This window comes from Moschus berezovskii, chromosome 7 (genome assembly GCF_049115385.1).
Source record: "Moschus berezovskii isolate FMDL1 chromosome 7, NW_MosBer_1.0, whole genome shotgun sequence".
Taxonomy (NCBI): domain Eukaryota; kingdom Metazoa; phylum Chordata; class Mammalia; order Artiodactyla; family Moschidae; genus Moschus; species Moschus berezovskii.
The window spans coordinates 88490806-88512960 of NC_142466.1; the positions used below are offsets into that span (position 1 = coordinate 88490806).

Sequence of the window (22155 nt, forward strand, 5' to 3'; positions counted from 1 at the left end):
GTGTTTTTCTTTCTGGGTTACTTCACTCTGTATAATAGATTCCAGTTTCATCCACCTCATTAGAACTGATTCAAATGTATTCTTTTTAATGGCTGAGCAATATTCCATTATGTATATGTAGCACAGCTTTCTTATCCATCTCTCTGCCAATGGACATCTAGGTTGCTTCTATGTCCTGGCTATTATAAACAGTGCCCACTTGGCCATGATTTATGATCTTTTTAATATGTTGTTGAATTCTGTTTGCTAGAATTTTGTTAAGGACTTTTGCATCTATGTTCACCAGTGATATTGGCCAGTAGTTTTCTTTTTTTGTAGCATCTTTGTCAGGTTTTGGTATTAGGGTGATGGTGGCCTCATAGAATGAGTTTGGAAATTTACCTTCCTGTGCAATTTTCTGGAAGAGTTTGAGTAGGATGAAGCCATCCGGTCCTGGGCTTTTGTTTGTTGGAAGATTTCTGATTACAGCTTCTATTTCCATGCTTGTGATGGGTCTATTAAGATTTTCTATTTCTTCCTGGTTCAGTTTTGGAAAGTAGTACTTTTCTGCTTCATTGACTATGCCAAAGCCTGTGACTGTGTGGATCACAATAAACTGTGGAACATTCTGAAAGAGATGGGAATACCAGACCACCTGACATGCCTCTTGAGAAACCTGTATGCAGGTCAGGAAGCAACAGTCAGAACTGTACATGGAACAACAGACTGGTTCCAAATAGGAAAAGGAGTATGTCAAGGCTGTATATTGTCACCCTGTTTATTTAAATTATATGCAGAGTACATCATGAGGAACGCTGGGCTGGAAGAAGCACAAGCTGGAATCAAGATTGCCGGGAGAAATATCAATAACCTCAGATATGCAGATGACACCACCCTTATGGCAGAAAGTGAAGAGGAACTCAAAAGCCTCTTGATGAAAGTGAAAGAGGAGAGTGAAAAGGTTGGCTTGAAGCTCAACATTCAGAAAACAAAGATCATGGCATCTGGTCCCATCACTTCATGGGAAATAGATGGAAAAACAGTGGAGACAGTGTCAGACTTTATTTTTTGGGGCTCCAAAATCACTGCGGATGCTGATTGCATCCATGAAATTAAAAAACGCTTACTCCTTGGAAGGAAAGTTATGACCAACCTTGATAGTATATTAAAAAGAAGAGACATTACTTTGCAACAAAGGTCTGTCTAGTCAAGGCTATGGTTTTTCCCGTGGTCATGTATGGATGTGAGAGTTGGACTGTGAAGAAAGCTGATCGCCGAAGAATTGATGCTTTTGAACTGTGGTGTTGGAGAAGACTCTTGAGAGTCCCTTGTACTGCAAGGAGATCCAACCAGTCCATTCTAGAGGAGATCAATCCTGGGTGTTCATTGGAGGGACTGATGCTAAAGCTGAAACTGCAATACTTTGGCCACCTCATGCGACGAGTTGATTCACTGGAAAAGACTCTGATGCTGGGAAAGGTTGGGGGCGGGAGGAGAAGGGGACGACAGAGAATGAGATGGCTAGATGGCATCACCGACTCGATGGACATGAATTTGGGTGAACTCCGGGAGTTGGTGATGGACAGGGAGGCCTGGCGTGCTGTGATTCATGGGGTCGCAGAGAGTCGGACACGACTGAGCGACTGAAATGAACTGAACTGAACTTTTCTAAGAATTTGTCCATTTCTTCCAAGTTGTCCATTTTATTGGAATATAGTTGCTGATAGTAGGCTCTTATAATCCTTTGTATTTCTGTGTTGTCTGTTGTGATCTCTCCCTTTTCATTTCTATTTTTGTTGATTTGATTTTTCTCCCTTTGTTTCTTGATGAGTCTGGCTAATGGTTTGTCAATTTTATTTATCTTCTCAAAGAACCAGCTTTCGGCTTTGTTGATTTTTGCTATGGTCTCTTTTGCATTTATTTCTGCTCTAATTTTTAAGATTTCTTTCCTTCTACTAACCCTGGGGTTCTTCATTTCTTCCTTTTCTAGTTGCTTTAGGTGTAGAGTTAGATTATTTATTTGACTTTTTTCTTGTTTCTTAAGGTAAGCCTGTATTGCTATGAACCTTCCCCTGCTTTTACAGTGTCCCACAGGTTTGGGGTTGTTGTGTTTTCATTTTCATTCATTTCTATGCATATGGTAATTTCTTTTTTTATTTCTTCTGTGATTTGTTGGTTATTCAGCAGCTTGTTGTTCAGCCTCCATATGTTGGAATTTTTAATAGTTTTTTTCCTGTAATTGACATCTAATCTTACTGCATTGTGGTCAGAAAAGATGCTTGGAATGATTTCAATTTTTTTGAATTTACCAAGGCTAGATTTATGGCTCAGGATGTGACCTATCCTGGAGAAGGTTCCGTGTGCACTTGAGAAAAAGGTGAAATTCGTTGTTTTGGGGTGAAATGTCCTGTAGATATCAATTAGGTCTAACTTGTCTATTGTTTGGGTTTCTCTTACCTTGGTCGTGGAAAATCTCCTTGGAAGGAAAGTTATGACCAAACTTGATAGTATATTAAAAAGCAGAGACATTACTTTGCCAACCAAGGTCTGTCTAGTCAAGGCAATGGTTTTTCCCGTGGTCATGTATGGATGTGAGAGTTGGACTGTGAAGAAGGCTGATCGCCGAAGAATCGATGCTTTTGAACTGTGGTGTTGGAGAAGACTCTTGAGAGTCCCTTATACTGCAAGGAGATCCAACCAGTCCATTCTAAAGGAGATCAATCCTGGATGTTCATTGGAGGGACTGATGCTAAAGCTGAAGCTGCAATACTTTGGCCACCTCATGCGACGAGTTGACTCACTGGAAAAGACTCTAATGCTGGAAAAGGTTGGGGGCGGGAGGAGAAGGGGACGACAGAGAATGAGATGGCTGGATGGCGTCACCGATTCTGTGGACATGAGTTTGAGTGTACTCCGGGAGTTGGTGATGGACAGGGAGGCCTGGCGTGCTGTGATTCATGGGGTCGCGGAGAGTCGGACACGACTGAGCGACTGAACTGAACTGAACTGTCTATTGTATCATTTAAAGTTTGTGTTTCCCCGTTAATTTTCTGTTTAGTTGATCTATCCATAGGTGTGAGTCGGGTATTAAAGTCTCCCACTATTATTGTGTTACTGTTAATTTCCCCTTTCATACTTCTTATTGTCTTACATATTGCAGTGCTCCTATGTTGGGTGCATATATATTTATAATTGTTATATCTTCTTCTTGGATTGATCCTTTGATCATTATGTAGTGTCCTTCTTTGTCTCTTTTCACAGCCTTTATTTTAAAGTCTATTTTATCTGATATGAGTATTGCTACTCCTGCTTTCTTTTGGTCTCCATTTGTGTGGAATATCTTTTTCGAGCCCTTCACTTTCAGTCTGTATGTGTCCCTTGTTTTGAGGTGGGTCTCTTATAGACAGCATATATAGGGGTCTTGTTTTTGTATCCATTCAGCCAGTCTTTGTCTTTTGGCTGGGGCTTTCAACCCATTTACATTTAAGATAATTATTGATAACTATTATCCCATTGCCATTTACTTTATTGTTTTGAATTTGAGTTTATACACCCTTTCTGTGTTTCCTGTCTGGAGAAGATCCTTTAGCGTTTGCTGAAGAGCTGGTTTGGTGGTGCTGAATTCTCTCAGCTTTTGCTTGTCTGTAAAACTTTTGATTTCCTCTTCATATTTGAATGAGATCCTTGCTGGGTACAGTAATCTGGGTTGTAGGTTATTTTATTTCATCACTTTAAGTATGTCCTGCCATTCCCTCCTGGCCTGAAGAGTTTCTGTTGAAAGATCAGCTGTTATCCTTATGGGAATCCCCTTATGTGTTATTTGTTGTTTATCCCTTGCTGCTTTTAATATCTGTTCTTTGTGTTTGATTTTGTTAATTTGATTAATATGTGTCTTGGGGTGTTTCACCTTGGGTTTATCCTGTTTGGGACTCTCTGGGTTTCTTGGACTTGGGTGATTATTTCCTTCCCCATTTTAGAGAAGTTTTCAACTATATCTCCTCAAGTATTTTCTCATGGTCTTTCTTTTTGTCTTCTTCTTCTGGGACTCCTATGATTTGAATGTTGGGGCTTTTAACATTGTCCCAAAGGTCTCTGAGGTTGTCCTCATTTCTTTTAATTCTTTTTTCCTTTTCCTCTCTGTTTCATTTATTTCTACCATTTTATCTTCTACCTCACTTATCCTATATTCTACCTCTGTTATTCTACTGTCATTCTCTGTTATTCTCTGGTTCCCTCCAGAGTATTTTTGATCTCATTTATTGCATTATTCATTATATATTGACTCTTTTTTACTTCTTCTAGGTCCTTGTTAAACATTTCTTGCATCTTCTCAATCCTTGTCTCCAGGCTATTTATCTGTAACTCCAATTTGTTTTCAAGATTTTAGATCATTTTCACTATCATTATTTAGAATTCTTTATCAGGTAGATTCCCTATCTCTTCTTCTTTTGTTTGGTTTGGTGGGCATTTATCCTGTTCCTTTACCCCACTTGACTTCACATTCTAGGATGTCTAGGTGAGTGATCACACCACGGTGATTATCTGGGTCGTGAAGATCTTTTTTGTATAGTTCTTCTGTGTATTCTTGCCACTTCTTCTTAATATCTTCTATTTCTGTTAGGTCCATACCATTTCTGTCCTTTATCAAGCCCATCTTTGCATGAAATGTTCCCTTGGTATCTCTAATTTTCTTGAAGAGATCGCTAGTCTTTCCCATTCTATTGTTTTCCTCTATTTCTTTGCATTGATCGCTGAGGAAGGCTTTCTTGTCTCTCCTTGTTATTCTTTGGAAATCAGTCAGTCCTGGATATTCATTGGAAGGACTGATACTGATGCTGAAGCTGAAATTCCAATACTTTGGCCACCTGATGCGAAGAACTGACTTATTTGAAAAGACTCTGATGCTGGGAAAGATGGAGGCGGGAGGAGAAGGGGGTGACAGATGATGAGATGGACATGAGTTTGAGTAAGCTCCAGGAGTTGGTGATGAACAGGGAGGCCTGGCATGCTGCAGTCCCTGAGGTTGCAAAGAATTGGACACGACTTAGTGACTGAACTGAACTGAACTGAATGGCCTAGTTGTTTCCCCTACTTTTTTCAATTTAAGCCTGGATTTTGCAATAAGGAGCTCATGATCTGAGCTACAGTCAGCTTCCAGTCTTGTTTTCACTGACAGTATAGAGCTTCTCCATCTTTGGCTGCAAAGAACATAATCTGATTTCAATATTGACCATCTGGTGATGTCCATGTGTAGAGTCCTCTCTTGTGCTGTTGTAAGAGGGTATTTGCTCTGACCATTGCTTTCTCTTGACAACACTCTGCTAGTCTTTGCCTTGTTTCATTTTGTACTCCAAGACCAAACCTGCCTGTTACTCCAGGCATCTCTTGACGTCCTATTTCTGCATTCTTTATTTTTACAACCCCCTATGATGACAAGCAGAGAAGGCAATGGCAAGCCACTCCAGTACTCTTGCCTGGAAAATCCCATGGACAGAGGAGCCTGGTGGGCTACAGTCCATGGGGTCGCTACTAGTTGGACAAGACTGAGCGACTTCACTTTCACACATTGGAGAAGGAAATGGCAACCCACTCCAGTGTTCTTGCCTGGAGAATCCCAGGGATGGTGGAGCCTGGTGGGCTTCCGTCTATGGGGTCACACAGAGTCGGACACGACTGAAGCGACTTAGCAGCAGCAGCAGCATGATGACAAGGACATCTTTTTTGGTGCTAGTTCTCAAATGTGTTGTAGGTCTTCACAGAACTGGTCAACTTCAGCTTCTTCACCATCAGTGGTTGGGGCATAGACTTAGATTACTGTCATGCTGAATGGTTTGCCTTGGAAATGAACTAAGATCATTCTGCCATTTTTGAGGTTGCTCCAAAGTATTGCATTTCAGACACTTTCATTGACTATGAGGGCTACTCCATTTCTTCTAATGGATTCTTACTCACAGTAGTAGATATAATGATTACCTGAATTAAATTCACCCATTCCCGTCCAATTTAGTGTACTAATTCCTAACATGTAATGTTCATTAACATCTACTAAGAAGCAGATGTTCAGTCTTGCCATCTCCTCCTTGATCAGCGGCTTCATTCTTTCTGAACCTGTTAGTAATCGCCCTTCATTCTTCCCCAGTATCTTATTAGACACCTTCCAACCTGGGGGGCTCATCTTTTAGTGTCATATGTTTTTATCTTTTTGTACTGTTCATGGAGTTCTCCTGGAAAAAATACTGGAGTGTGTTACCATTGCCTCCTCCAGTGGACCACATTTTGTCACAACGCTTCACTATGACTCATCTGTCCTGAGTGGCCCTGCACAGTATGGCTCATAACTTCACAGAGTTATGCAAGCCCATTCACCAAGACAAGGCTGGTACCAGTGACAAGAGAATTCATTTTGATTTAATCTGATAAACATAAGATAGTGTTGTTTTTTCAACTTGGTCAACCTGATGGGTGAAAAAAAAGATACTTGCTTTAGTTTCCATTTTGTATAATTAATAAAGTTAATTTTTATATATTAATTGACCATTTTATTTCTTACTTTGTAAGTTGCCTGTCTCACGTCATTGGTTACTTTTCTATCTAGATAGTCATCTTATTGTTGATTTTGGGCTTCCCAGGTGATGCTAGTGGTAAAGAACCTGCCTGCCAATGCAGGAGACATGAGACTTGGGTTCAACCCCTGGGTCAAGAAGATCCCCTGAAGGAGGGCTCAGCAATCTCCAATATTCTTGCCTGGAGAATCCCACGGACAGAGGAGGCTGGTAGGCTACAGTCCATAGGGTAGCAGAGTTGGACATGACTGAAGCAACTTGGCACACAGGCAATGTTGATTTGCTTTTTACATATGAAAAATATAAATGCCTTATATGTTGCAAACATTTCCCTCAATTGTCATCTGCCTGTTAATTTTATTTTCAGTGTCTTTTCTTCTGAAGTTTTTTTGGTATTTAGAGCTCTGAAGCGACCTGCTCTCTCACTAGAGCATTAAGCAACATTGTCCCCCTTCTTTAGCAATACAATCAGAGAGACTCTGTGGTTATTTGGACTAGCTCTCAAAGCCTGTGCTTTACTTAAATTCTAAGACAAAATTTTCTTTGTTCAAAAATCACCAAAATCCATATGTGAATAGCCCGTATTATATATAATAATATTCTTCTCTTTTTTGTTTCAGACTTCATTTTTTTAGAACAGTTTTAGGATCACAGAAAAATTGTGGGATAGAAATCGAGATTTCCAACATGTCCACTGTCTGCACACATGCACAGCCTCCTTCATTATTCCTTTTCATTTTTAAATCAGTTGGTCTTAAGATGCTATTAAGACCATTACAAAAAAGTAAAAGGCAAAAACTGTTTGCAGATTATACATAAAATAGAGATGAAAATCCAGAATATATAAAGAACTCACACAACTTAATGGCAAAAACACAAACAATCTGACCAAATAGACATTTTTCCAAAGAAGACATACAAAGGGCCAACAGGTACTTGAAAAGGTGTCCAACATCACTAACCATCAGGGAAAGACAGATCAAAACCACAGTGAGATATGACCTCACACCTGCCAGAAGGACTCAATTAAAAAGATGAGAGAGGACACATGTTGGTGAGGATGTGGAGAAAACGGAACCCTTGTGAACTGCCCGTGGGACTGTAAACTGGTACAACCACTATGGAAAACAGTGTGGTAGTTCTTCAGAAAATTAAAAATAGAGCCATATAATTTCCAGGAATTATACTTTTGGGTATATACATGAAGGAAACGAAGTCATTATTTCAAATATACATACATACATATATATATATATACATATAATTCAGCCATGAAAAAGAAGGAAATCCTGTACTTTGTGATGATATGAAAGAAATTTGACAGTGTTATGCTAAATGAAATAAGTCAGAGAAAGATAAGTACTGTATGATCTCATTTATATGTGGACTCAAAAAAAAAAATCAACTCATAGAACAGATTGGTGGTTGCCAGAATCAGGGGATGGAGGTAGATGAAGTGAGTGAAGGTGGTCAAAGGTACAAATGTCCAGTTATAAAATAAATAAGTCCTTGGGATGTAACAGACAGCATGGTGACTACAGTTAACGATACGACACGGTATATTTGAAAGCTGCTATGGGGTTTCCCTGGTGACTCAGATGATAAAGAATCTGCCTGCAATGCAGGAGACCCAGGTTCGATTCCTGGGTTGGGAAGATCTCCTGGAGAAGGCGATGGCAACCCTCTCCAGTATTCTTGCCTGGAGAACTTTGTGGACAGAGGAGCCTGGTGGGCTATAGTCTATGGGGTGGCAAAGAGTCAGACATGACTGAGCAACTGATGTGAGAGTAGATCTTAAAAGTTCTCATCACAAGAACAAAAAACTAAAACTATTGAGAGGATGGATACAATTTCATTGAATTTTGCCAACAACCTCAATGAGCCTGGAAGCGAGCTCTTCTCAATAGGAGATCAGGCCAGCTAACACCCAGATTTTGGCCTTATCAGATAGAGCTCAGCCATGCTGTCAGACGTCCAACCCAAGAACTGGGACACAATAAATGGGTGTTGTCTTAAACCTCTAAATGCATGTGAATTATTATGGCAGCAACAGAAGAAAAATGCAATAAGGTTTGAGATACATAAGGAAGGAGCACAGGGGCCTTCAGATGTCACTTTGAGCCTCATTCCATGGCTGGCATGTGTATCACACCCAGATTTTCAAAACAAGGCCTCATGCATCCTCTCACCCTATCTTCCCGTGAGCACTGAGAAGAGGGCTGAGGGAAAATGCTGACTCAGGTCTTCAGTGAGGACCCTGAGGCAGAGGGAAGTTTGTAGTTTGTCTGCCACGGTGTGTCTGGTTAGTGGGAGGACAAAGGTTAGAACTCCAGACTTGTGGCTCCGAGCCCAGGAACCTTCCTGAAACCATCAGAGGAAGGAGGTGTTAAAGAGCAGACTGTTTGCTCACCTTTCTGTAGATGGCAAATATGGTTCCAATGGAAGCCAGGCAGTCAATGTTGGAAGATCCGTCCAGCGGGTCAAAGCAGACCACGTATTTCCCCTATGTGCAGAGAGGGCAGAACACCTGATCAACACAGGTCAATACACTCTGTAAGTCAACACTCTGTTCCAGTCAACACACTCTGTGTAAGTGGCCGAGTCTGGCAGGTAACACCCCATCAGAAGCAATTTAGAGCAAAGGGATATCCTTATCAAAAATTACAATTACTTAAGGAATGAAAAGCATGTCCACATATATTAATCGTGCAGTTCAGAGCTCACTTGCCCATAAACAGACTAGCTGATGCCCACACGGGGTGAAGGAGGTCCCACCTACCCCCAAATATCTTTGCTCCCACCTACCCTGGCTTCATCCTCCCCTCCTACCTGGGACCACTGGGAACTTGGAATTGCTGAAGGTGTGAGAGGAACTGGTCTGAACTGGACACCATGCTGGATGGAGTTGGAGAAGCTGAAGATAAACTTGGGCGAGTTCTACCTAAGTCCATAGTAAGGTCGCTATTGAATTATTGATACATCAAGCTTCTCCCCAGACAGGCTTTGTTCGTTTTGGCACATTTTTATCAAAAGAAAACTTCAGAACAAGGTTCCAGGGACTCTGGGCCTCTTTTATTAAGATAGCAGCTGTATGTAAGTACATCAAGGGAATAAAAGTATTCCTTTGGGTTTTGCTTCATCTGCCTTTCCTTTCTGACTTGAAGACCAGAAGACAGACCAGGTGGGGTCCTGAGATACCAGGTCCCTCATGTCCACCTACGCTGCTGTCACAGACAACTCAGTGGAAAGAAATCACCAGATACTTTTTAGTGACCTCCTAGGTACAAGGCTCTATGAGAGCCTTAATGACGGGGTCTGGGGTCTCCTGGATCATTAAATACCGCCAGTACAACATCAAGTAAAATGGGAGTCATTTCTCCCACTGCCTAGCTACTTTTCCCCTGACTTTCCAATGAGTAGTGCCCTAGATTAATTTGGCTTTCCTTTCTTTCCTTCCTTCTTTCTCAATAGGAGGTGGGGGTAGGGGAGTGGAATCCATAAACTTGGAAATCTCTCCTTCTCCCTGTAGATAATCCAAATCAGCCCATGCATGCATGCAGGCAGGCATGCATTCAGCCGTTGTTTGTTCAACATCAAGCACACACTGGAGAATGTTCAGGAGCTGGTGTGACAGTTGAGAATAACAGGTGTGACTTAGCCTGAATTACGTGAGACAACAAGTACAAACGGCTTTTGCACAGTCCCCAGTATACAGTAAGGGTTTAATAAATTTGGCTTTACTTTTTCCATCTTTTCAGCTAATCATAAAGAAATGGCACCTTGCCCCCAAGATCCAGTGTATAAAACAAGAGCCAACAGTGCTGGCGGTTATGTGGTATTACTGTACAGCAACTGAACATGGGTTGAATTTTTGGCCACGAATTTTTAAAAAAAATAAACTGTGGAACCATACTGAATATAGTCCATCCCCAGGCATGCCACAAACTAAACAAGTTTACCATTGTATTAAGGCAAGAGCAACAATCTTTACAATTTCTTTTCTGTTTTAGTCTAACAGGTTGTCAGGCATGAAGAAATCTCTAAGGGGCGAGGATTGTTGGGATGAGAAGAGTAAAAAACCAAAAATATCGCTCTTCCCAGGAAGTCTACTTTTTACTGGACCTGATTTTCAAGCTCCAAAACGTTGGGACTTGTTACTAGCACATTAGGTGAAAACCCAAGATGAACCCTGTCCACTGATAAGTTTCGGTAAAGCACTCTGATTTATTTCCTGAATGAATCACTTCCTTATTATGGAGTCTTTTGACTAAACAGCATAAAACTTCAAAGTAAAGAAATATGCAAACCATCGTTTCTGGAAAACAAAAATTAAGCAGTAGAGGAAAATCCCAGAAACTAAAATAAAGCAAGGCGATCAAAGATTCTTCCCAATTCAGTTGCGCCCTCCGCTGGTGAACAGAAGAACCTCAGCCCGACTGCCACACGTACCCTCTTCTCCTTGGAGGTGATAATGGCTTCTTTATTCTCTTCCGACACCAGGACGCAGGTGCTGTAGGAGGACTGGAGCATGTTGATCACCAGGGCATTGGATAACACGTCCAGTTTCTTCACCTCATCCCCCGTCACGTTCACGCTTCCCGCGATTCCGTACCTAAGACGGCAAAAAGCTGGAGGAAATCAGGAAGGGAGCCCAGACTCCAGCGAAGATGCCAGGACGCCAAGATACCTCCCCTGTATCCCTCTTTTCCCTTCATGGCTCCAGGGTCTCCAGATTATAAATATGACCGAGTGCGTCCTGTCTCACAGCGCTGGTTCTTACCCTGGCTCGGAGCCGTTGTTGCAAGTTCCTAGTCATCCCAGAAACACTACAGAATTCAGTCTTACTAATGTACAACTCTGCCCCACCCCCGCCTCCCTCGGGGTCCTGAAAGATGGAGGGGGAGTTCATAAAGTCAGACACATCGCCATAATTAAAAACTTTAAAAAGTAAAGGACTGTGGATTTCCAGCCTTGGAATTTCTAGTATTTGTTGATTATCCTCAAATAGTGGCCTGTTGGGCTGAATTAAAAACTGTTCTGCTGTAGCCTGGCATTACTTGAATAAAGAAGGAAATTAGGGATAAAATTTAATTTGATTCTTTATTACCATTATCAAGCAATATAAGGAAGAGTGCTAGTGTGAAAATTCTATTTGGGTGCTTTGGTTACAGAGGATTGCTATCTAAAATCTCTGGCTCCCGTCCTTGTGGGTAGGAACCTTGTAAAAAGCCAGTCAGATCACCCCCATCACTCCCAGAGTCCCCAAGTCCCCCATACTTGGTTTCAGACCCCATCAAGGAAGCCCTGGCCCCACACTTGGCCTTGCCTCTTAGCCTTTCACCCTCAGCCTCTGGAACCCTGTGTGGGCACACACCTGCCTTCCATGGACTCTTGGTTCATGGTCCCCTGGCTCCATGCTCATCTCTCCATGAGCCACATGGCTATCACTCCCCTCCAGCCTTCCACATTCCAACAGCCGCAAAGGTTCTGAGGCCACCAGCACCCCGCAAGCTGCTTCTCTCCTTCCCACCTTCAGTCATGGGGTGTCCCCCCACCCCATGGGAGTACTTTCTGCCCACCGACAGCTTAGCCCTCCTAACATCTTCCAGAAGCTTCCCTGGTCCCACCACATACCAGACACAGCCCTGTCGGCCCTTCCACAGCAGCTCACAGTCTGTTCATGGGAATGTCCTCCCTGCTGGATTGTCTGCTCACTGAAGGCAAGAGCTATGACTCACTGTGCCTCTTCCCACAGTGCTCAGAGGCTCAGTATACTTTCACTGAATTACACAGAATGGATGGCAGGAAAGTAATTCCTTCCTCTCCTTTTTGTTAACACCATTTATTTATTGAAGGATTCTTCAAGTGTTTCTAACAAGTAGCCAGGGTTGAGAGCCACTGATTTTCCCTAAATCGGGAGACAACTCATTTCCCATCCCTTTCCCTGACTGACAGCATCTCCCCTCTCCCCAACAGGTGTCCCCCATCACTTGATGTCTGATGTGATGAGATCTGCCTTGGAAAATGATACTGGTAGACTGACCTCAAAGACTGTACCTTCTACTTCAAAATAAAAGCAAACAAGCACACAGCAATGACAAAACTAGACTGTTTTGCATCAGCGTTTACAGAGTTCACAAACCCTGTGAACTCAGTTTTGTTTAATGCAGCTTCTACTGGAGAATGAAAAGCTGGGGTGCCTGGAGCCTGTGGGTGTGGGGAAGAGAAACAGGCTCTCTGTTCAGTGTTTTGCAAACACCTCTCCCCAACACCACACTAACCCTGCACTTACCCTACCTCCCAGCCCACCTGGTGCACCCTCCTTGCAGGAACTGGGCATACTGCTCTGTCTCCCTCTCTCCCCACAATCCCTCCATCAACACCTCTCCTTTCAGAAAGAATGGAAGCTCATTCACAAGAGATCTAATTGCCTGACAACTGCTTCAAGTTAGATCATGGACAGGAAAATGCTTTATAACCCACAGACAGTATCTTCTTATTGCTTTTACTAACATTAAAACTTTACTGACAAATTTTAAATGAATTGTTCGGCATTTTGACATTAGGAAGCTGTGGAGAGGATTCTGGGGACAGTATTCCCTTCTTCCTACAGCAGGAAGCAGAGAAAAAAGAAGAAAAATATGAGACTTTCTGATCAGTTTTTGCATTTATAGAGCATGTGCCTAGAAATATCTTCCAAAAAAAAGGAAGCAGAGAAACGAGGGGCATGAAGCCCCCTAAATGGGAAAGTGACTGAAATATCTGAATTGGCAGAACACATGGTCTCTGCCAAACTGAAGAATCCTGACTCTGCCCTCTGATAGTGTGAAATTCTGACATCTTGTTTCCACAGGCTGCGTCCGCCACCTAGCGGTCAGTTGGCAACATCGACCTGTTAGCCCGCAAATTTCCCCAGGTTTGGACCTGAGTTTGAGCAATCTCCGGGAGTTGGTGATGGACAGGGAAGTCTGGCGTGCTGCAGTCCACGGGGTCGCAAAGAGCTCTATCCCGCATAGTGCTCTTTGCGACCTCAAAGAGCTGGTCGCAAAGACTGAGCGACTGAACTGAACTGGACTTGGAACCCAACAACCTCAGATATGCAGGTGATACCACACCACTCTAATGGCAGAAAGGGAAATGAAACTAAAGAGCCTCTTGGTGAAGATGAAAGAGGAGAGTGAAAAAGCTGGCTTGAAACTCAACATTCAAAAAACTAAGATCATGGCATCCTGTCCCATCACTTTATGGCAAATAGTTGAGGGAAAAATTGGAAACAGCAGCAGATTTTATTTTCCTGGGCTCCAGAATCACTGCAGACAGTGACTGCAGCCACAAAATCAAGACACTTGCTCCTTGGAAGAAAAGCTATGACAAATCTAGACAGCATATTCAAAACCAGAGACATCACTTTGCCAACCAAGGTCCATATATTCAAAGCTATGGTTTTTCCAGTAGTCATATATGGATGTGAGAGTTGGACTACAAAGAAAGCTGAGTGCTGAAGAATTGATGGCTTTGAACTGTGGTGTTGGAGAAGATTCTTAAGAGTCCCTTGGACAGAAGGGAGATAAAATCAGTCCATTTTTAAGGAAATCAACACTAAATATTCATTGGAAGGGCTGATGCTGAAGCTCCAATACTTTGGCCATCTGATGTGAAAAGCCGACTTATTGGAAAAGACCCTGACTCTGGGTAAGACTGAGGGCAGGGGGAGAAGGGGATGACAGAGGATAAGACAGTCAGATGGCATCATCAGCTCAAGGGACAAGACTTTGAGCAAACTCCAGGAGATGGTGAAGGACAGGGAAGCCGCGCATGCTACAGTCCGTGGAGCCTAAGAGTCGGACACAACTGAGCAACTGAACAACAACAAATAATGAGCACTTACTGAGCATTTATTATGGGGCTGGCAATGTCAAAATTATCATCACATGGGCTTGCTAAGCCTTATAACAGCCCCACAAGTTAGTTAGAGGCTATTAGTATCCAAGCCAGTTTACATTTTTACAGGCCCTAGCGAGAGTGGGTCATTGACTATAATCAGATGGCATGAAAAACCAAGTCAGGGGAACACCTGAATTATCCAATCCCTAAGTCCACTTCCTCTGGACACTACATGACCATGAAGTCAGAGTTCTGCAGCAATTAGCCACAACCCCTGCCCTGCCCAGCCCCCTGCACAGGGGAGCCCATTCAGGTGGGTAACACTCAGCAGGCAGCCCGGGGAACTGCTCTATACACAGCCCTGCTCACCATCAGGCAGGAACAGAACAGAGGCAAGTGGCTGTGGCTCACATTCACGAAGGTCCTTAAAGGTGGAGTCGGCCGTTACTGCCAAGCGAGGTACTAAGACAGCTAAAGCAATACACGGGGGGGTGGGGGGTGGTGGGAGCCAGTCATAATCTCCTCTAACTTGGAGCTCATTGCTGGGTTACTGGGTCACGAAGCCTTACATTAATATACATAAATTCTATAATTATCACATTGTTTTTGGTGTTAAAAGTGCTAAGTTGTTAAGAATAAATATTTTTTCCTCTTTTTTTGGTCCCTTGGCTGCCAGGATCTTAGTTCCCTGACCAGGGATTGAACCCATGCACCCTGCAATTGGGTTAATCACTGAACCATCAGGGAATGCCCAAGAATAAATATTTTAAGTTATTGGACTTGGTTATTTCTTCATTTTGGAATAATAATTAATAGTGGGGTCTCTTCATCTTCTGAGAGGACCTCCACTGGAATTGCTACCAGGAAAGTGAAAACCCAAAGACTGATCCATTTCACCGCAGACTGGAATGGGACCCTTGGCTGTGAGGATCAGCAGCACAGCCTGAACTTGGCCTCCTGGGCTTGGGTGAAACACCAAGAGAGCAAAGTGGAAGAAGGCCCTTCATTCCCCGCCCCCAGGCCAGCACCTCCCAGCGTCCTGCATACCAAGTGGACAGAAGCTTGAGTCACAGGGAAGAAATAACAATCGGTTTTAAAAGCAAAACACTTCTTTCAACAATAAGCAGGAGATGGATGACGGGCCTTAAGATTTGGTAAATGAGAGAAAAAAAGATTCGGTAAATGATTTCTAGCTCCTGACAACTATGGGCAAAGGTCGTGACAATAAAACCACTCCTATCTGCCCAGGGCGTCAGGAGTCTCAAGTCTCCTGGCGGTTGCTTTGGCCAGTAAGAATGCAAATAAGAGTCACCTTGCCAGAGATGGGCTTCCCTGTTGGCTCAGAGGGTGAAGAATCTGCCTGCATTGCAGGACACCCAGGCTCAATCCCTGAGTTGGGAAGATCCCCTGGTGAAGGAAATGGCAACCCACTCCAATATTCTTGTCTAGAAAATTCTGTGGACAGAGGAGACTGGTGGGCTATAGTCCATGGGGTTGCAAAGAGTCGGACATGACCAAGCAACTAACAGATTTCAGATTTAACTCAGGATATGTTTGCATAGAACAAGCCCCTGAGCTTGCTGTCATTAGAATACACAGTGACTGGAAAAATGATGCTTTTTTTTCTCCATAGCATGTCTCCAAGAATTTTGTGCCTTTCCTGAGACAAGTCAAAGGCCCCCTTATCAAAGCACACCTGGCAGAAACTTGAAAGGCCATTTCCCTGCAGGGTGTGGGTTACTATTTTTGACCCAGTTTCCGGCCCAGACTCCTCCAGCTCTGCCCACCCGCACCGGACCGGGGTCGCCATGTGTCATCGGGGATCTCACTCACAGGTTGGCCAGGCCCGCCTTACGCACGGCTGAAGAAATGGCTTTGATGGCCGTCAGCATGGAGTTGAGCAGCTGTGTGAGCTCCCCGGTGCCTTTAGCCTGACGCCCCCTTTCCATAACATAGCGGGTCAGGGTGAGCATGTCCGTTTCGAAGGGGCTTCTGTCCCCCATGGCAGCGGGTAAGCTTTCAGATTCTTTTCTCACTGCAGAAGAAAGCTTTCTCTCTAAGGGCTGATCAGTGGCTCCACAGTATCAGAGCTGATTAGAAATCTGTGTACCGTGGTGCCAGGACCTTTAAGGGAAAGTGCCTCAGACCACGTGGTTAAGATAACTGGGCGAGCCCTCAAGGAAACCTCTCTGGCTGGCTGACCTGAAGGCTGACAAGGCACCATAAGTCAGCTGTAAATAGAACCTGGAACACAGACATGCTCTTTCTTGATGAACTTTTTTTCTTTAAAGACCCTAAGAAGCAATCGTTTGGTACCAGGTAGGAGATGAGAAAGCCAGCCACTAAAAAAATGTTTCATAAAATTCTTATTCAAAGACTCAAAAGTATTCTTCACATGTATTTCCTGCAGGGTTTCATTCCTTCATGGGGCAGTAGTCAGACTGGCAGATAACTTATCTGGGGTATAGGTCACATAACAAAATATTGGCAATCTGCTTAGCCAGGCTTCTTTCATATGTTTGAAAAGGATGCTTTTCAATTTCAAAAGGCCTATATGACTGAATGGATATTTATAGTTGATATTCAAACCTGGAAGAAAAAACTATTCCCAGCACAGTGCCTAACACCAGAGTTACTTTATTAATTCTTTAGTTTTTCAATTTCTCTACATTTGTATTTTCAAAACAAAAATAATACTTGCTTATTGAAAAGGAAACACTATGGAAATGGCCCATCCCCTAAACCATCCCTTAGAGATAGCTGCATTAGAGCTGGTGGGGTCTGTATTGGTAATGGGCTTCCTTGTGGTTCAGACAGTAAAAAAAAAAAAAAAAAAATCCGCCTGCAATGCGGGAGACCTGGGTTCAATCCCTGGACTGGGAAGATCCCCTAGAGGAGGGCATGGTAACCCACTCCAGTATTCTGGCCTGGAGAATCCCCATGGACAGAGGAGCCTGGGAGGCTACAGTCCTTGGGGTCGCAGAGAGTCAGACATGACTGAGCGACTAAGCACACACAGTATTGGTAACAGGCACCTCGGGCAAGGGTGTGGGTGGGGTCTGCATAGGGTGGTCCAAGCACTTTCTCTAGGAGCAGGTAGAGCCTGGCTCCAGGTTCCAGGCTAACCATCTGCTAGTTGTACAGTTTGGAAAAGCTCCTGAAGCTTCAGTTTCCTCACTTATAAGTGGTGAAAACAATAAAACATCTACCTTTACACAGTGATTGTGAGGGTTAAAGTGGTAAGGTATGCTTGTCACTCAGTAGGTGCTCAATACTGGTTACTTACTATTACCTTTCCAATTTTTTGATGTCTGTATAACATATACAATTATGTATACATATACAATTTCATTTTACAAAATAAGACAATATGCATATTCCTGGGCAATTTTATTTTTTTCCTTTGACAGTTACTTCAATTGGAATGTGTTTAGCTGCTTGGACTGCAAGGAGATCCAACCAGTCCATTCTAAAGGAGATCAATCCTGGGTGTTCATTGGAAGGACTGATGCTAAAGCTGAAACTGCGATACTTTGGCCACCTCATGCGACGAGTTGACTCACTGGAAAAGACTCTGATGCTGGGAAAGGTTGGGGGCGGGAGGAGAAGGGGACGACCGAGAATGAGATGGCTGGATGGCATCACTGACTCTGTGGACATGAGTTTGGGTGAACTCCGGGAGTTGGTGATGGACAGGGAGGCCTGGCGTGCTGTGATTCATGGGGTCGCGGAGAGTCGGACACGACTGAGCGACTGAACTGAACTGAATAGAAAATATAGAGTGATTTAAATATGTGGGAAGTCTCACGTTTTTCTCATATTTTCTCTGAGGCAGCAACTGGCATTCATATAGCTGGGCAAAAGTTCCATTAGGAATCTCTCTGTCTCCTTTCTGTAATCCTTGGCCAGTGGGCTTTTGCCTCCATGCTTATCATCTCATGGGCACAAAATGGCCACTGCAGCTCCGAACATCTAGCTCACACTGACAATTCAGAGAGGAGAAGGCAGCTTCAACCACATTAGTTCTCTTTTATTAGGAAATAAGTAATTCCCCGGAAACAGCCATTACCACCCCTCACCGCTGTCCCAAGTAAACTTCCACTTATGTAGCATTGGCCAGATGGGTGATGCTTTGCCACAGGAGTTGGATGCTGGTACCAAATCAACCAGTTTTAGTGTCCACCACAGCAAAACATCTTTGTGTCAATACATAGAGTCATACTGCAGTCCCATGTGTGGACAGTTAGATTTTTTTTTAAATGTTTGTTCTTCCAACAGTGCTGCACCAAGCTTCCTTACCCTTGTGCCAGTGCTTTGAGGGCTTCAGTAAGATACAGCTGTAGAAGATGAAACTGCTGTGTCAGAGCATTTTAATTTTGACATCACCAGGATCTAAATTTCTTTAAGAACATAAGAAAACTTTATTTTTCTTCCCCAAGAGTTTCTGGGAATTGTGAGGACTGTAGAATGGAACTTTCTTTGGTCTTCATGTATCATGTTGCCATCCATAAATAATTCAGTTTTGTCCTTCACACGGGAGATCAACCATAATTCTTCAGACATAATTATAGAAAGGGCAGTGGCTGGATATTAGGCTATCTGGGTCAGTAATTGGCTGTAACTGAAGAGACGGGCCTGGTTCCTTGGTTTCCAGATTTCCTTTGAAGTTGAATGTCATCATCTGATTAAGAGGGTTTCCCCCACAGTGGTACAAAACAATGCCACTCAAAGTGGACTGTCACATCTCTTCTAGAGAAATGAATGTGTATGTTCACACCAAAACTCATTCATAAATATTTATGACAGCTCTATTTGTAATTGTCAGAAACTGCTAATACCCAAATGCTCCTCAATGGTGGTAAAGAAACTGTGGTATTAATAGATGCACAAAATAGAACAATATTCAGCAATGAAAAGGAACAAACTATTGGTACAAACTGCATGTGGCACTGGGATGAATCTCAGAGACATTATGTGGGTGAAGGAAGCCAAGCTTAAATGACCATGTGCTGTATGATTCCATTTATATGATAGTCTCAAAAAAACAAAACTATAGTCAGAGACCAACTTCATTGTTGCCAGGGTAGTTGTGTGAGCAGGGAGGATGGAACAGGGAATTCTTTGCTGATGGAACTGTTTTGTATCCTGATTATGGTGATGGCAACTTGAACCTAAACATGTGTCGAAATTCATAAAACTATTCTTTTAAAAAGCATTATGTTATTGTAAAGTGAAACTCTATGCCCATTAAACAATAACTCCCTCTTCCCCCTCAGTCCCTAATCCCTGGCAACCAGTATTCTACTTTTGGTCTCTATAGATTTGATTATTCTAGGTACTTCATATAAGTGGAGTTGTATAATATTTCTCATTTGGTGGCTGGGTTATTTCACTTAGTATCATATTTTCAAGGTTCATCCATGTTGTAGCATGTGTCTGAATCTTCCTTTTCAAGGCTGAATGATATTCAAGTGGTGGATATATCACATTTTGTTTACCCATTAATCCATTGATGGACAGTTTGATTGTTTCCACCTTTTCCTATGAATAATGCTACCATGTCCATAGTATGACAAATACATGTTCAAGTCCCTGATTTCAGTTTTTTGAGGGTACATACTCAGAGGTAGAATTGCTAGGTCATATGGTAGCTCTGTGTTTAACTTCTTGAAGAATCACTGTCCCATTTTCCGCAGAAGTTGCCTCATTTTACTTTCCCACCAACAGTGCACAAGAGTTCCAGTGTGTAGACATTTTTGCCAAGAATTTTTTTTTAATTTATTTATCGTTTTTATTTTTGACTGTACTGGGCCTTTGTTGCTGCAAGCAGACTTTCTCTGGTTGTGGTGAGTGGGGACTACTCTCTAGTTGCAATGTGCAGGCTTCTTATTGCAGCTGCTTCTCTTGTTGCAGAGCACGGGCTCTACAGCACGTAGGCTTTAGTAGTCTTGATACACAGGCTTTGCTGCCCTATGGCATGTGAAATCTTCCCAGACCAGGGGTTGAACCTGTGTCTCCTGCATTAGCAGATAGATTCTTGACCACTGGACCACCAGGGATGTCCATGTGGGTTTGTTTGTTTATCTTTATATAACAGCCATCCTCATGGGTAAGAAATGGTATCTTATTGTGTCTTTGGCATTTCCCTAATGATTAGTGATGCTCAGCATCTTTTCATGTACTTATTAGCCTTTCTAGTTTCCTTTTATTATGTTTTCTGAAAGTATTTCTTCACAAGAGATTGGAAATGAAAGTAACAAACAGACTAGTGCTGTATCACAGGCACTCAGGATAGATAATTTGAGGATAGGAGGGACAGTATTGGCTGGTGTCACCTCTAAGCAGTCAACCACTCGTTTATAAAGAGATCCAAGGCAAGGGCTGCCAGCCTCCAGCCTGGGCTAGGCTAGAGCAGCAATCCCACTCCTTTGCAGCTGCATTTAAATGTCAGAAGTTTGAGTTACCCAGTGGTCTAAGATTGCAGCTGATGACCTTTCAGCAAATGCCAAAGTTCTTTCAGGGCACATGACAGGGTGGAAACATATTAGGAGCTATGGTGAAAGCCCAGAGGAAGGGAGAGGAGCATCCAGATCACATTTATTTCAGGGCTAAGGATACACTGGTGACCACAGAGCTGTCTCTGGCCTTTCTCTGCTTAGTGAAAAATGCTCACAGACCTAAGTCTAATAAAGACAAGCAGACCCCTCTAATAGCTGGGACGATCTCATTTCTGCCTCAGGGCCCTCCACCCAAAGGCAGGGATCCAGAATGTGACTCTAGACCATCAACTGAGCGACTATTCTTTGTTAGCAAAACTCTGCTAAGATGCTTTATGTATACACTCTCATGTAATCCCAACACAGTGTCTTATTTTACTTTGTTTTTGAAGTTTTCAATCAGAGAAGATTTTATTATAACAAAACATGTGTTTAATTGCTCAGTCGTGTCTGACTCTTTGCAACCCCATGAACTATACCAGGCTCTTTTGTCCATGGAATTTTTCAGGCAAGAATATGAGAGTGGACTGCCATTTCCTGCTGGAGGGAATCTTCCCGACCCAGGGGTTGAACGCACATCTCATGAATCTCTTGCATTGGCAGGTGGATTCTTTACCACTGTGCCACCTGGGAGGCCATATCACAATGCCATCAGGTAAAAATGGAAAAAAAAAATTGTAATGCAAAAATTTATGCAATTATGGCAAAATGTATCAGAATATCTACACACTTGTCCCCATAGGACTATAGAACTTACTATATACCTGAGCACTGACCATTGAACGCTGTGCTAAACTGCTTCACATAGGGACTGTTTCTTTGCAAGACCACATCTTCGTTTTCTCATGCCTCATGAAATCAGCTATGATGCTTAAGCATCAGCTTTGTAGGTTAACAGAAAGCAAAGATAAAATGTAAAGAATACAATTTCTACTTTACTATAACGTACTAATACCAAGTCTAGCTTTCAATGTATAAAAATATGAAGAAAGTGCTGTATATATTCTTCAAATGCAAAAATGAAGTTAAAGTGGGACTGGCATATGTTGGACCTATATTTTCTTTTCCTTTTTAAAATATTTACGTATGTATCTGCATCAGGTCTTAGTTGCAGTTTGCAGATATTTCTAGTTGCAGCACACCGGCTTTATAGTAGTGTGAACTCCCTGGCCAGAGATCAAACCAGAGCCCCCTGCAGTGGAAGGCAGATTCTTAACCACTGACATGCATGT

The 22155-nt window shown here is 42.8% G+C and overlaps 1 protein-coding gene across 1 annotated transcript in view; it reads right to left on the bottom strand.

The window, feature by feature from the left end:
• FBP2 (fructose-bisphosphatase 2) overlaps nucleotides 1-16539 on the bottom strand; it is a 47768-nt gene extending 31229 nt beyond the window's left edge. Inside the window, exons 1-3 of the mRNA XM_055427416.2 lie at nucleotides 16260-16539; nucleotides 10992-11154; nucleotides 8953-9045 (exon numbers count right to left, since the gene is read on the bottom strand). Of these exons, the coding sequence (XP_055283391.1) occupies nucleotides 8953-9045; nucleotides 10992-11154; nucleotides 16260-16429 (426 nt within the window). The 5' untranslated portion in view covers nucleotides 16430-16539. The remainder of the gene's footprint in view (nucleotides 1-8952; nucleotides 9046-10991; nucleotides 11155-16259) is intronic.
• Between the last annotated feature and the right edge of the window lie 5616 nt (nucleotides 16540-22155).